Here is a 14479-nt window from a genome sequence, read left to right as displayed (position 1 = left end):
AAATGACAGATTTCACTGCACATGAGAAAGTCTTCAGATGCTGGAAATCCAAAGCAACACACTTAAAATGCTGGAGGAACTCAGCAGGTCAGGCAGCGTCTGTGGAAGTGAATAAACAGTGGATATTTAAATATACTCTGGTCTTTGAACTTCAGTTGGACTTCACAAAATTATGAGAGACATAGACAGAGTAGCCAGTCAATGACACCATCGTCCATTCTGTGTCAGGTCTCACTGATGTAGAGGAGGCCTCAAGGGGAAAACCAGATACAATAAATGACACTGGTGGGTTCACAAGTAAAGGGCTACCTCACCTGGAAGGACTGTTTAGGTCTCAGTCATTTGATAAAACAGTTTTGAACCTAATTTCAGATTGTGTTATCTATGATAAGAATTATCTTTAATTTCACAGCACTTAACATACTTTGTTATCAACTTCTACATTGAAGGGTGTCCTTAATAGAATGTATTTTATCAGAGAGAAACTGATCACGAGTACCAGAATATTTACTTTTCATATGGAATGATTGTCTCTGTGTCCACGTGACAATGATTCCTTGAGTATAAGTATTAGGGCTCACAAGCCCGATGTCAGATTCTGAAAGGAATCCAATCGATTCAACATGAAGTGGTTACTCCTCGCCTTCGTATGCATCCAGCTCTCTGATGCCGCCTTGACCAGGTAGGAACAGTTTAACCAAAAGTTAACAGTTGTAGCAATTAAGTTTTCTCCCCAAGGAACAATAATAGATGATGACATTCCTAACCCATTTCCCACTTTACAGAGTTCCTTTATATAAAGGAAAATCTGCCCGAGATATTCTTCGGGAGAAGGGATTGTTGGCAGATTACCTCAAGAATCATCCCTATGATCCCTGCACAAAGTTCAAAGGTGCTTGTTCCATCGCAACTTTGGCATCACTGGAGCCAATGACCAACTACATGGATGTAAGTAATTCTTGACTGCTATGAGCCGAAATGTTGGGTGAAGGGTCTCTTGACCTTCGTAATGAAAATGCTGTAATATTTCTATTGTTTTTATAGCTAGTTCCTATTTGAAGGGAAAAACAGAGAGGTGCAGAAGGAATAGTCCCTTCAGAATGCTGATAGGGGGAGCAGTGGTGGGGAGATGAGTCCAGTGGAGGGATCCTGTGGAGACTGATAGAAATGATGGGGTAGGATCCATTGTATGCAGAGGCTAGTCAGGTGGAGGGTGAGGACAAGAGGAACCCAACGCCGGTTCCTGCTGGGAAGAGGGTGGTGTGATCAGAAGTGGTCAATTGCTAACATGGTGAATTGTTTTACGATTAGTAAAATTCCACCTATCACCTCCCAGTTTCTCACTTCATCCCCGCTCATTCGCCCACCCACCACCCTTCCCTCTCAGCTGGACGTATGTATCACCTGCTAGTCTGTACTCCAGACTCTCCCCCCACTCTCTTACTTCTGTCTTGTCCCCTTTCCTCTCCAGTCATCATGAAGGCAATCACACTAAATCAGACTAACCAAGGAGATTTTGTTTTTGCCGACAGCTGTCATACTATGGAGCCATCAGCCTCGGTAACCCCCCACAGAGCTTCACGGTCGTCTTTGATACTGGCTCATCCAACCTCTGGGTCCCTTCAGTCTACTGCGACCAGACACCATGCGGTAAGAACATGTTCCCTTGCTCTCAAATACATTGAAGCTCTCACATATCCCAAAAGAACATAAGAAATATGAGCAGCAGTAGGTCATCTGGCCCATTGAACCTGCTCCATTATTCAATAAGATCATGGCTGATCTGGCCATGGACTCATCTCCACCTACCTACCTTTTCCTCATAACTCTTAATTCCCCTAATATTCAAAAACCTATCCAACCATGCCTTAAAGTTATTTACTGAGGTTGCCTCCACTGCTTCTTTGGGCAGAGAATTGCACAAATTCACCACCCTCTGGGTAAAGCAGTTCCTCCTCATCTCCGTCCTAAATCTACACCCCCGAATTTTGAGGCTATTTCCAGTATCACCTACCAGTGGAAACAACTTTCCATTCTCTATCATATCTATCTCTTCCATAATTTTATGTGTTTCTATAAGATCTCCTCTCATTCTTATGAATTCCAGCAAGTACAATCCCGGGCAACTCAATCTCTCCTCATAGACTAACTCCTTCATCTCTGGAATCAACCTGGTGAGCCTCTTCTTCAGAGCCTCCAAAGCCAGTCTACCCTTCCTCAAGTACGAAGACTCGAACTGCACGCAGTAGTCCAGGTGGAGCCTCACCAGTACCCTGTACAGTTGCAGCATGACCTCCCTGCTCTTAAATTCAATCCCTCTGGCAATGAAGGCCAACATTCCATTTGCCTTCCTGACAGCCTGCTGCACCTGCAAACCAACCTTTTGTGATTCATGCACAAGCACTCCCAAGTCCCTCTGCAAAACAGTATGCTGCATTGTTTTACCATTGAAATAATAATCTGCTCTTTCATTTTTCCTTCTAAAGTGGATGACCTCACATTTACCAACATTGTATTCCATCTGCCTGACCTTTGCCCACTTACCTAACCAAACTATATCTTCTTGCAGGCTCTCCACATCTTCTGCACAATTTGTCTTTCTTCTCAATTTATTATCATTAGCAAACTTGGATACACTACAGTCGGTCCCCTCTTCCAGATCATTAATGTAGATCATGAACATTTACGGGCCCAGTCCCGACCGCTGTGGCACACCACTCTGCACTGATTACTGACCAGAGTAACACCCCTGTATCCCAACTCCCTGCTTTCTATTAGTTAACTGATCCTCTATCCTTGTTAACACATCACCTTCAACTCTATGCATGTTTCTGGGACTCAGTGTATATTATATGTCATGTGAATGTCGCACCATTGAAACATACGTTAAAATGTGTCGCTTCCAAAGACGTGCAGCGGGCAGCCTGCAAAGTGTTGACTTGCTTCTGCCACCGGTGTAGCGTGACCACAACTTAGTCGCCCTCATGTCTTTGAAAGGTGGGTGGAAACCGGGGTACTGGCCTGGTGAGGGGTAGAACGTTTGCAACTTGGCTCAAGGAGAAATCTAGGAGCCTGCCAGCCTTGCGATGCTTGGTGTGTTTTGACAAGATTTAGGAAACTATTGGCAGGGGCTTGTTTGGCGCAGGGTGATATGTTGAAACTTTTTGTTTCGTTGATGAAATGGATGTTTCTTTGCAGAGAAGCACAACAGATTCAACCCATCCCAGTCCTCAACCTTCAGCACGAATTATCAGTCTCTGTCCATCCAGTATGGGACAGGAAGTATGACCGGTATTCTGGGATACGATACTCTGAGAGTAAGTGAACTCTTCACCCTTATAACTCAAACCACACTAATACCTGTATTCCAAAACTTAGAGATCCTAACTGATAAACATTCTCAATATTATTTTGATGTATTTATTTATTGTTATTTTTTGGCATTGCTTTTCTTGTCCTCATTTTCACATTGCTTGTTTGCCCATCTTTCTGTGCAGTTTTTTTCCGTTAAATTTTTGTTCTACTCTGAATGCGTACAAGAAAATGAATCTCAGGGAATGAAACTGATAAATGGATATGGAATGGCATATTTGTAAACATTCAGTTTGGATTCATGTATATCGAATTATGTTTTGAAATGGTTTGTTTGTGTTCACAAATGAACGTACCCAAGGATGAACTGGGGGCATGTATTCCTGTGCCAACATAGCAGACCCACAGAAACACAGAGCTTGACAATCTGAACAGAACATGCAACAACAGTGAAAGAAGCTCCATTCCTCTCCCCCCCCCACCACCACCTTCCTACCCACACACCCACAAACACACAGCCCTCTCTCCCCAGGACTGGCCACCTTTGACCTCTGTGGAGTTGGAGATCTGGGGCCCCTGCCACCGGATATCACACAATCGTTGAAACTATGCTTAGGAAATTAGGTCCAATCATGATTTTCACCACAAATCTTTACAGCATGGACACAGGCTCCTTGGTGCATCAACAACCATTTAAGTCTCTGCCTACCTTGATCTACTCTTTGTAATTCTCCCCACATTCAGATTAAATCTTCCTTCCGAGCGTCATTATCTGCGATGATTAGGCTGGAATCATACTTCAATACAGCATCTCCCCCTCACCTGCCATCCGACTTTTGAATGGACGTTGAACCCATGAAGACAACCTCACTAATTTGCATTAATACTATTTTTTTGCACTAGTTATTTAATTTAACATACACATTTACTATAATCTGTAGTTTCTTCTCTATTATTATGTATTCCATTGTACTGCTAACAGAAAGTTAACGAATTTCACCTCATAGCAGAATCAGATTTAATATCACCGGCATACATTGTGAAAATTGTTCAGTTTACAGAGGTAGTGCAATGAAATACATGATGAATAAATCTAGAGAGAAAGAACTGTGTTACTCTAAGTTTATATATGTTTATTAATGTTAATTAGAAATAAGTAGTACAAATTAACAGAATAAAAAGTTACACACAAAAAATGCTGGGGGAACTCAGCAGGCCAGGCAGCATCTAGGGAAAGATGACAGTCGAATTTTGGGCCCAAACCATGCTGACCACGTATTCGTCCAACATGAATCATCTTTTAGTCTTGTCAGCACCCTCCAGATTCTACCGCTAGGATAATTGACGGTGACCAATTAACCAATCAATCAGCATGTCTTTGGGAAATGGGAGAAAATCCAATCACCCAGAATGAACCCACCTGAACACAGGGGCCGATCTGCAAACGTCATGCGTGGAATACCAGAGGCTGAGATTGAACCTGGGTCACTGGCATTGTGAGGCAGCAGCTCCATGAGCTGTGCCCATGTGCAGCCTGACGGGATAACTAACTGATTAATCTCTCTTTAAATCTGTCTCACCAGCTTTCTAATCTTGTGATCAATGGACAAGAGTTTGGATTAAGTATGACTGAACCCGGCAGTTTCTTTACCTACTGTAATTTCGATGGTATTTTGGGCTTGGGCTATCCATCACTTGCGGCAGAAGGAGCCACTACAGTCTTCGACAACGTAATGTCTCAGCATCTGGTTTCGCAGCCACTCTTTTCTGTCTACTTGACAAGGTTAGCACGTTGTAACACCTTCCTTCACTACTGGAGAATCTGTCATGTCGCTTGTTAATTTGCTTGGTACCATCATTGCTTCTTCTTCTGATGATTCTGGTTATTTATTGTAGTTCAATGGGATTCTAGGAATTAAATCATGAATACAAAATAATGATAATGCTGAAAACTTAAAAGCAGATGAAATTTACCGGGTCACGTGCAACATGTCAGGTCAGTGCTGATGCCATTAATTGAACTGGAACTTGAAGATATTTTGGTCTCCAGTCTGATAAAGATACCCATCATTCTCAGAGTTTTATTTTTACTTCAGCTTGCACAGCTCATTTAAGGTCTAGAATGACTTGAATACGTGGCTAGGAAAGGTTTAGGAAGACATGGAACAAACGGGGCAGGTGGGATTGGTGTAAATGGTGAGCATGGATGAGTTAGACTGAAGGCCCCATTTCCATGCTGTGAGACTCTAACTCTGCAAATGCACGTTTTTCTTGCAATATTCATGAAATTATTCCTTTAAAGATTGAAAGATGAGCTTTATTAGTTTCATGTATATTGAAACTTGCTGTCTGTTTTAGGGATGTGTTGGTGACAGCCTACGAGTGTCACCACACTGCTGGTGACAGCACATCATGCCTACAACTTACTAATCAATATCTGAATGTCTTTTGAGTGTTGAAGTCTGAGATATTCTTATTGAATGTTGTTTTCCAGGACAAATGGTGAATCTGGAAGTGAAGTCCTGTTTGGTGGAGTTGACTCAAACCACTACACCGGCCCAATCTACTGGCTCCCTGTTACCCATGAGGCCTACTGGCAGATTGAGGTCGAGAGGTAAGTGGTATCTCCATCTGAGGTATTCTCAGCCGTTGAAGATTTACTTTCAGTGAGTTGAACCAGTTATATAGTTAGAATTTATAGGAGAAAGCAATTGTTACAGTCATGATGAGGCTACAGTCAAGATGGAGGAGCAATACCTGATCTGGCCAACCTCCAATCTGCCTACCTGAATATTGATTTTTCTAACTTCCGATAATTTTTCCCCATTCCCTCTTCTCTCTTTATCCATTACCTGTTCTGGTTCCCGTCTCACCCCTTCTCTTCTCCTTACCTCTCACAAGTCATCTCTCATCCGCCTTTGGACCAAAGAGAAAATCCCTAGCTCAGTCAACTTACCTCATGAGATATGCTCTCTAATCCTGGCAGCACACAGGTAAATCTCCTCTGCACACTTTCTAAAACTTCCTCATCCTTCTTATAATGAGGCAATCAGAACTGATCACATTACTCCAAGTCCAGTCAAACCAGATATAATGAATATTTCAGCTTGAAGGCCAGCTTTTCCAAATTATTTTCTTGAATTCTGGACTCAATTCTGAACTGATTCTACAACTTACAGAATCACCGTCAAGGACTCTACAACTCATATTCTCAGTTTTATTTATTGTAATGGGAACAATTTGTTGTTTTTGCACATTGGTTGTTTGTCAGTCTTGGTTTATTGATAGTTTTCATAATATCTATTGAGTTTCTTTATTTGTCTGTCATTGAATCTCAGGATAATACAGCACATGGTGACATATATGTACATTGATGATAAATTTAATTTGACTCTGATCTTTATTTTGGCAATAAATTCAAATGAGCATTCTTTGCAAAAACGATGATTTTTTTCACTCAGAGTGACAGTCAACGGCGAGATTGTGGCTTGCGCTCAAGGTTGCCCTGCCATCGTTGATACTGGAACTTCTCTTATCGCTGTTGGCGGAAATTACATCCGCAATATTCAGCAAAGCATCGGAGCAACTCCAAATTATTATGGCCAGGTAGGGGCTGACTGACCAGTGGTGTATACTCAGCTGGCAGCTGTTAATGCATTATGCAGTCAGCACATGGAGTTAATGAAATTATATGTCATGCAGGCAACAGGAATTGCGGAAAGAATGCATTCTGTTAGAAATGGCTAGGATTAACATCTCCATTCACAACGTAACAAGCAGAAAACGCTGGAGGAACTCAACAGGCCAGGCAGCTTCTATAGAAAAGAATAACAAGTCAATGTTTCATAGCGAGTCCCTTCATCAGGACTGGAAAGAAAGAGAAGTCAGAGTAAGAAGGTGGGGGCGAGGGAAAGAAGAAGTAGAAGGCAGTAGGTGATAGGTGAAGTTGGGGGGAGAGGGGTGAAATAAAGAGATAGGAAGTTGATTGGAGAAAGAGATAAAGGGCTGGAGAAAGGACAGAAGACCATTGGAAAGGGTGAAGGGGAAGGAACACCATCGGGAGGTGATGGGCAGTTAAGGAGATCAGGTGAAGGAGGGAAACGGGAATGAGGAATGGTGAAGGAGTGGTGGGTGGGTGGGGCAATTTCCGGAAGTGCGAGAAACCAGTGTTCATGCCATCAGGTTGGAGGCTGCCCAGATGGAATATAAAATATTGCTCCTCCAACTGATTGTGGCCTTATCGCAACAGAAGAGGAGGCCATCGATTGACATGTCGGAATGTGATTGGGGAGTGGAATTAAAATAGGAGGCCCCTGGAAGTCCTTGTTTTTCATGGTGGATGATGTGAGGTACTTGGCGAAACTGTCTCCCAAGCTATGTCAGGTCTCACTGATATACAGGAGAGCACACTGGGAGCAGCAGATGCAGTAGATGACCCAGACAGGCTCACAAATGAAGTGTTGCCTCAGCTGGAAGCATTGTTTTGGGCCCTGAGTGGTGGTGAGGGGGGAGGTGTACCTGTAAACACTGAGTTCATGGTTACGTTTCTTTATATTTTGAAATCGCTTCATTCAAAAGACATTCAGTAAAGATGCACAAACCACAATTCTTTTCCTGCTTAGCATTTAGATTAGCACTATTATTTCAAAATAACTTATTGTGTTTTATCATCACTGTATATTCAACCTTTGTCTATTAGTAGTAAAAGCATTAAACCATGGAGATAGTCAGTGGGTCAGGCAGCACCTGTGGAGAGAGAAATAAAGAAAAGAGATGCTGAAAATCCTGATGAAGGGTCTTTGCCTGAAATATTAACTGTTTATTCCTCGCCACAGACTCTGCCTGACCGGTTGAGTTCCCTCAGCATTTTGAGTGATGGGGAAATAAAGTAGTGATTCACACCGATGACTTTACATCAGAAGTGGCCATTTCTGGAAAGTCTGTCTATCAGAAATGACTGACTTCACCGATGATTTCTGAGGACTGTAACAAACCTAATTATTAGATGATGTCAGCTTACCAACGTAAGCTCAGGGAAAACAAAGTCAGAGTAGGAATGGGATGGAAATTTAAAATAACAACTATCCGGAAACTTAGGGTCATCCCTGTAGCCAGAATTAAGCGCTATGCAAAGTGGCTACCCTATCTGCCTCTGCTTTCTCTGGTGTAGATGAGGCCACAAAATGAACACCCAATGCAGTAAGTTTTAAAAAAAAGGTATGGAGAGAATGTTTTCAATATTGAGAGAGCCTAGGACCAGAGGACACAGCCTCAGATTAGAAGAATGTCCTTTTAGAACCGTTGAGAAGAGGAATTTTTTTAGCCAGGGTGTGGTGAATCAGTGGAAGTCATTGCCAAAGATGGCTGTGGGTATATTTAAGCAGAGTAGATAGTTTCTTGATTAAGGGGAAGGCAGAAGAATGGGGTTGAGAGGGAATATAAGTTAGCTATGGTCAAATGGCAGCGAGGACTCGATGGGCCGAATGGCTGAGTTCTGCTCCTATGTCTTATGGTCTAAATGTTGTTGCTCTTCTTTCACAGTACTCCATCAATTGCAACAACATTGGCAATATGCCTGATGTGGTCTTCACCATCAATGGATATGACTTCACTCTTCCTGCCTCAGCCTACACACTGAAGGTACGGGATTCATCAGACATATGGGGGATGAGAATTTCAAGGGATGCATTCATTAACTTTGCACGGATTAATGACACATGTTATAATGATCATTTATTGAGTGGACACTTGACCTGGTGTTAATTGCTCTCCATCTCCTTCCAGATGGATTACAATAGCTGCGACAGTGGATTTAGCGGCACTGGTGGAAACCTCTGGATTCTGGGAGATGTCTTCATTAGAGAGTATTACTCCATCTTCGACAGAGGAAACAACCGAGTGGGACTGGCTAAGGCCGTCTAACTTGCCCCTGAATGTTCCCATTGAAGGTCCATCCAAGTTCATATTTGCAGGTTGACTTAAGCCATCTGATTTTTCATCTGACCCGTCAGTATCAAAGATCAGGGAGTCACTTTCAGAATCCTGAAGGTGAAGACACCCTATTGAATGCTGGGGTTTTACTGAAAGGAAAATGCAAAAAGCGGGAGAACTGAAATAAACGCCCAGCCAGGATGGGATTTTAAAGGACCAATCTACGAATTTTGGATCTGGACTGGATATGCAAATATTGACATCATGTAATTATGCCTCTTCTCAGATTCCTCTCTTTTCCTTTCCTCTCTTTTCCTCTCTTCTTCCCTGATTTTCCTCTTCAGCTGTGGTTTCCAGTGATTCACTCCAGAACCTTTCTCATGGAGTGAAATCTATTTGATGTAAATGTGAGCTGAACATCACACAGCCTATTGCTCTACCCTGTGGGATATATCTATAAATAGTTTGTTGAATAAAATTTAATCATGAGATGCATATTACCAGAATTCCAGTTCCTTTTTTCTTTCAGTGTGTGTGTGTGTGTGTGTGTGTGTGTGTTTAAAATCTTCTGGAAGTACAAACTCTGTTTAGTGGACAGAACAGAGCAAGTATTAAAAAACTTACCTGGGTGTGCCCAGGCCCCTCCCACTGCAACACACCTCCTACTCAATCCTGTCGGTGAGACCTCAAAGTATTACGTCCAAGTCCCACTGAATGCTCTCTTTTCATACAGTCCCCAGAGATAAGAAACACTGCAGTAAGTGGACCAATACACAGTGCCAGATGAAGCCACTGAATCAGAACTAATCATCTCCTGTCACCACTCTTCAAGAAGCCCAGCCCTGCATTTCCCAAACTTTCATGTTGTTACTGTGGTTTTGCATTTTCAAGGTTATTTTTCCATCATGGAAATCAGAAACTCAGTAAGGAGGCCACCCTTGTCTCCGGGTGACCGATGTCCAAGCCGCTCTTGAACATCTGATGGGTCCATTGATTACGGGGTCCTTATGTCACGGTGAGTGCTGGAAAAGACTCAACTCTGGTGTGGAGAAATGGCAGATTCACATTCAGAGACAAAAGCAAGAGGTTATAGGTAGGAATTGCATAGAACATCGGAGGCACAATCCAGCGACACCGCGAGACAAGTCATTCTCAACACAAGGACCCTGTGTTGAATGGTATTCAGGAGACCGCTGTAAATAACCACAAAATGCGGAAAACCCGTCCCAGTCACAATTAACTGAACAAGATTAAACAGAAAGCACAAGGGCTGAACGACTCTATTTAAAACAACAATTAGTAAATATAGGTGTTACAGAAAGGCAGAAGCCTAACGCTCTCTGGCAAGCCACAAAGGCCAGCAGATCTCATGACAGCAGACCTGGTATACCCATCAGTATTTGCATGACAAATGGTTACAAAATCATTATTATTTAAAATGAAGTTATTTTTCACATATCTTTTTACAGATGAATATTAATACATTTTTGAAGAGGTTTTCTAAAATGTCTCATTTATTTCAATCTCTCTTAGACTTTTATTAATAATAACTGAATAAATACACATAAATAAAGAGGACACATCCTTTTTCCTTTAAAAATGTTCATGATTATTGTCACTAATGCATTAATTAATGATCATTTCTCCTCAAACTTACCCTGCTGCACAGCAGAATTTCTTTAGATGATTCTCGCCAATTTGGACACACTCTTTCAAAATGGTTCTCCACCACTGGTCTAATCTATGCTTGGCTTCACCAATGTCAAGGAGGCCACGCCAGCAATACCGAATGATGTTAACCAGGGTGGAAGAGGTTCAAGGAATCATTTGCCTCACCTGAGCCATCCAGCATTCTCTTTTAGCTCTGGATTACTTTGGTGAGCAGCCAGAATAATCAAGGACTCATCCACCTGAGACAATGTCTCTTCTCTCCTCTCTCAGAGGGCAGAATCTACAAAACCCTGAAAGCAGGTACCACCAGGCTCAAGGACAGCAATTCCCTGCTGTTTTCAGACTATTGAATGGTTCCCTAGCAAAATGAGATAGATTCTTGAGCTCATAACCTACCTGGTTATGATCTTTCCCCTTAATGTCTACCTGCACTGCTCTTTCTCTGTGACTGTCACTCTTTATTCTGAATTCTGTTGTTCTAACTTCATTTTTTATTTTACTGCGATACAGTGAGGAATAGCCTATTTTGGCCCTTCGAGTCATACTGTCCAGCAATCCTTCAATTTCCGAGCCTACCCAAAAAACAATTTATAATGAACAATTATCTTCTATTATCCCAAACCTCTCCTCCCCAGCCCCCTACTTACACCAATTCCACAGTCATCATGGACTGACCTTCACTACTGAGCAGATGTGAAGGGAAACTCTGTGGAAACTCAGCCATAGCAAAGAATTACTACTGGATGGTGTGAACCCCAAGGTCCAGAAGGAGTGTGCTGAGCAGCTGTGTGGAGTTCTCCAGTGAATTTTCAATCTGGCTAACATCATATTTGGTCTCAGTGCCCAAGAAGGGCTGACCAAATAATCTTGAATAACTGCCATCCTGTGGCCCTGACCTCACACATCATGAAGTCCTTAGAGAGACTGTTCCTGGCTTACCTTTGACCCCTGGTCAGATCAGACCTCGATCTCCTGCAGTTTACCTACCAGGAGCACATTGCAGTTGACGATGGTGTCATTTACCCGCTGAACAGAGCCTACTCCCATTTTGATAAACAAGGCAGTACTGTGAGGATCATGTTGTTTGATTTCTCAAGTGCCATCAATACCATACAACGCTCCTTGCTGGGGGAGAATCTCTGTTCAAAGCAGGTTAGCACTTCCATTGGATCCTGGATAATGGCTGACCTGACTGGCAGACCACAGTTTGTGCAGCTTCAGAGCTGTGTGTCAGACGTGGCTAAAAGCTGCACTGGGACTCCACAGGGGATGGTATTGGCTCCCTTCATCTGTACTCTGTATACCTCAGACTTTAGGTACAACTCTGAGTCATGTCACCTGCAGAAATCTCCGATGACTCAGCAATAGTTGGGTTTTTAAAGGGAGGATGGGAGGATGAATACAGGGCCCTGGCGGAGGACATTGTCAAACAGTGCAAACGGAATCATTTGCAGCCCAACATCAGTAAGACAAAGGAGATGGAGATGGACTTTAGGAAGACTAAGCCAGCCCCTCTGTCTGTTACAATTGATGGTGAGAATGTGGGTGTGGTGGGACCTACAAGTACCCAGGTTTGCACGTGGATTGCGGACTTGAAAGGAGCACCCACACAGAGGCTGTGTACAAGAAGGACCAGAGTCACCTCTGTTTCCTGAGAAGATCGCGGTCCTTTGGAGAACGGAGGCCTCTGCTGCACATATTTTACTCGTCTGCTGCCTCCAGTAGAATATTCTGTGCAGTGGTGTGCTGGGGCAATGGCATCAGCACAGGTGATGCAAACTGGCTGATTTGATTAGAAAGGCTGGCTCTGTTATAGGTGTCAAACTGCACACACTGGAGGCTGTGGTAGAACAAGGAACCCTTTGGAAAATCCTGGCAATTCTGGATAATGTTTCTCACCTTCTGCATACCACCTTGGCGGATCGAAGGAACACTTTCAGTAATAGACTAAGACAACTGCACTGCTGCAAAGAGCGCGACATGAGGTCATTCTTAACCTTGGTCAATAGCCAACCTATAGCCAGGGAAGTGATGACCCCTCGTGTTCGACTGCTATTTACCTCTGATTACTAGAGCTCTGCTTTCAATCTGTTTAGCTCTGTTTACCACTCCTGCTGTCGTGCAATACTGTGCAATACCACCACCAGTTCTTATCTTGATGGTGTGAAGATGCACCCATTACTTTGTAATATTACAGCAATTCTTGCACTACCATCTTATCAGTGTGAACTTGGAAATCTTGAAAATCTTGTAATCTCTGATTTGTAAATCTTGTACATCTTATTTTTAAGGTCACTTTTTTAAATTCTTTCTTACTTCTCTTCTCATATTTGTAAATCTGTACACTTATAATGCTACTGTGACACTGTAATTTCCTTTGGTATCATAAAGTGTGTATCTATGTAAAGTTATTAATACCTGCAATGCACATTCTCTGTAACTGTTACACTATAATCTGTATTCTGCTATTGCCTTTCCCTTGTACAACCTCCATGTAAGACCATAAGATATAGAAGCAGAATTAGGCCACTCAGCCCATTGAGTCTGTCCCACTGTTCCATCATGGCTGATCCCGGATCCCACTCAACCCCATACAACTGCCCTTTCGCCATTTTCTTTGACGCCCTGAGAGATCAGAAAACTAGCAACATCCGCCTCAGATATACCTTTGGAGATGGCCTCCACCACAGTCTGTGGCAGAGTATTCCACCGATTCACGACTCTCTGGCTAAAGAAAAGCTTCCTTTAATTCTGTTCTAAAAGTTTGGCCCTCAATTTTGAGGCTGAACTCTCTAGTTTGGATACCTCCACCAGTGGAAACATCCTCTCCACATCCACCCTATCTAGACTTTTCAACATTTGGTCGATTTCAATCAGATCCCCACGCATGCTTCTAAGTTCCAGTGAGTACAGGCCCAAAGCTGCCAAATGCTCCTCATATGTTAACCCCTTCACTCTCAGAATCATCCTCTCTACTCTCTGCAATGACAACACATCCTTTCTGAGATATGAGACTCAAAACTGTTGACAATACTCCAAGTGCACCTGACTAGTGCCTTTTAAAGCTTAACATTATCTCCTTGCTGTTATATTCTATTCCCCTTGAAATTTTTATCATCAATCTCCAAGTACCCCAAAACCTGATTCTTAACAATAGACTCCAATACTTTTCCAAACATTGAAGTTAGGCTAACTGGCCTATAATTTCCTTTCTTTCACTTTCCTCCCTTCTTAAAGAGTGGTGTGACGTTTACTATCTTCCAGTCCTCCAGGACCATGCCAGAGTTAAGGGATTCTTGAAAGATCACGCCAAAAGCATCCATTATTTGTTCAGCAATGTCTCTTAGGACTCTGGGATGTAGTTCATTTGAGAGAGTCTGGGAATGACTCTAGGAATTGTGAGTGACTTAAGCACCTTAAGACCTTTGTGTCACTCACTCCTGCTGCCTGACACTCACAGACCTCGAGCTCTCTAGGATTTTAAAAGCTTCCCAATCATCCAGTTTCCCACTCACTTTTGCTACCTTATATGCCCTTTCCTTGGCATTCATGCAGACCTTAACCT

At 42.7% G+C, this 14479-nt stretch overlaps 1 protein-coding gene across 1 annotated transcript; it reads left to right on the top strand.

Moving 5' to 3' along the window:
* Nucleotides 1-623: 623 nt before the first annotated feature.
* Nucleotides 624-9315, top strand: LOC140210086 (pepsin A-like). Its single transcript, XM_072278890.1, has 9 exons — nucleotides 624-682; nucleotides 786-948; nucleotides 1533-1650; nucleotides 3199-3317; nucleotides 4896-5095; nucleotides 5807-5926; nucleotides 6774-6918; nucleotides 8854-8952; nucleotides 9097-9315. Exons 1-9 carry the CDS (start codon nucleotides 624-626, stop codon nucleotides 9232-9234), a joined length of 1161 nt encoding a protein of 386 aa, XP_072134991.1. The 3' UTR covers nucleotides 9235-9315.
* The last annotated feature ends 5164 nt before the right edge of the window (nucleotides 9316-14479 follow it).

This window comes from Mobula birostris, chromosome 14 (assembly GCF_030028105.1).
Source record: "Mobula birostris isolate sMobBir1 chromosome 14, sMobBir1.hap1, whole genome shotgun sequence".
NCBI classification, from domain to species: Eukaryota; Metazoa; Chordata; class Chondrichthyes; order Myliobatiformes; family Myliobatidae; genus Mobula; species Mobula birostris.
The sequence above is the reverse complement of the archived record's forward strand: the minus strand, read 5'-3'. Positions and strand labels throughout refer to the sequence as shown.